The sequence below is a fragment of the Condylura cristata genome, unplaced genomic scaffold (assembly GCF_000260355.1).
Source record: "Condylura cristata isolate star-nosed mole 26May11 unplaced genomic scaffold, ConCri1.0 scaffold00018, whole genome shotgun sequence".
Lineage (NCBI taxonomy): Eukaryota > Metazoa > Chordata > Mammalia > Eulipotyphla > Talpidae > Condylura > Condylura cristata.
Window position 1 is genome coordinate 13,532,963 of NW_004567119.1, and position 1,831 is coordinate 13,534,793.

Here is a 1,831-nt window from a genome sequence, read left to right on the forward strand (position 1 = left end):
TCTGCCACGCCATGTGGTCACCTCCGGGGCAGGCGGGAATCGAACTCATGCGGAAGTGGCTTTAGCTTCTCAGTGCAGTGCTTTAACCCGCTGCGCCTCCAGGGAGGGCCATAACAATGTGCTTTTATCTTTGCATGTTTGTAACTCTGATTTTTTTTAAGTTATTAATAAAGTTTAGGATTGTAGTGTAAATAGCAGGTAAAGTATGACCCCTCTGCCCATTACATATTGCTATATATAATGTACATATATACACACATATATATAATACACACATTTATATATATATGTGTGTGTATATGCTTCAGACTCCAGTAAATATGCTTATTTATTCTTTTATGTTTCTCTCCTACAGCATCATTTATTTTTATTTATTTATCATTAATGTAAGTTTTCAGAGCCACCGATGCTTTTCTTAATCACACTATGTTCATTGTAAGTTCTCCTTGATTCTTTTCTTACAGACGTCCCGGTGCAGCAAGGGGAGGATGAGGTTTGTGGATGTGTGTTTACTCAGCCCAACTACCCACTAAGTGCAGATTTGATCCTTGTGTCTTCACTTGCTTTCCCAACATGGGGGGCCATTGTGGAGGCCATATTTATTCCTCCTCTCCCCCTTCTTTGCAGAACCTGGATGCTCTGCATGACCACCTGGCCACCATATACCCGGGCATGCGGGCGCCTTCCTTCAGATGCACAGATGCAGAAAAGGGCAAAGGACTCATTCTGCACTATTACTCAGAGAGAGAAGGGCTGCAGGACATTGTCATCGGTATCATCAAGACGGTAGCTCAGCAAATCCATGGCACTGAGATCGACATGAAGGTAATAGTCAGCTGCAGAATCTTCTGAACACATATGGCATGTTCAGTATTAGCAAGGATACTAATTAATGTAGTTTTGGATTTTGCTTCTAGTCGGCCTCACCAGAGGTAGAAATGACCTGAGCAGTGGTAACACCAGGAGCCTTCTATAATGCCTTCTGTGGAATGCATTATATGGAATTTTTTTTTTCTCCATGGCAGCAGATTTTTCTTCCTACTTAAATGCTGCTTAAGGCAATGTGAAATTTAGTTTGCATTCCTGGTGAGCACATGGCATCTGGGAAGCCAGAGGATAGGTGACTGCCTGTAAGCTGTGAACTTGAGAATACAGAAATCCCATAACCTGTAATGTGGGTGGGCAAGTTTGTTTTTAAAGATTTATTTATTTAGGCACACAAGGACTGAGGTCTACACCAATGGTTTGGGAGGTGAGAGGATTCCCCAGAGACAGAGTGGGGAGCAGAACAGGTGGATCTACTGAAATACACTGCCGAGGGGAGCAGCAGCTGAGACAGGAGAGGTCTGCTGGGCTATGTGGGTCAGCTCCCTGGGTGGGGATGAAACTCATGCTGCAGTGACTGCAGACAGCTTCACAGTGTTGCGCTATAACCAGTTTACCACCAGGGAGCGCCAGATAGTCAAGTTCTTAGATCCTATAAAATTAGATTATTATTTTACTGATTAGTGTTCCTTTTTCTGTCTCTGAAATATAATTGGAATGGCCTGTTTTGCCAACTTAGAGCTTTTACTGTCTCTGAAATAGGATTGGAATGGATTTTTTTTGCCAACATAAAGCATTTTTTTTTAATTGTTTAATTGGGTGACTGTGAAAGAAGCCCAGTCTCATACTTTAAATATTGTATCGCTGTTGATACACACATTATTAGTCTTGAGCGATTATTTTGCTATGTTGTCACAGCAACTGTAAAGAGAAAAAAAAATTTTTTTTAAGATTTATTTGTGCATACAGAACTGGGGTACAGGCCAGAGGCTCAGGGGCGGCGAGA

The 1,831-nt window shown here is 42.1% G+C and overlaps 1 protein-coding gene across 1 annotated transcript in view; it reads left to right on the forward strand.

The window, feature by feature from the left end:
* GUCY1B3 (guanylate cyclase 1, soluble, beta 3) overlaps positions 1-1,831 on the forward strand; it is a 36,343-nt gene that overhangs the window by 21,849 nt on the left and 12,663 nt on the right. Inside the window, exon 5 of the mRNA XM_004685347.2 lies at positions 628-825. Coding sequence (XP_004685404.1) covers positions 628-825 — 198 coding nt within the window. The remainder of the gene's footprint in view (positions 1-627; positions 826-1,831) is intronic.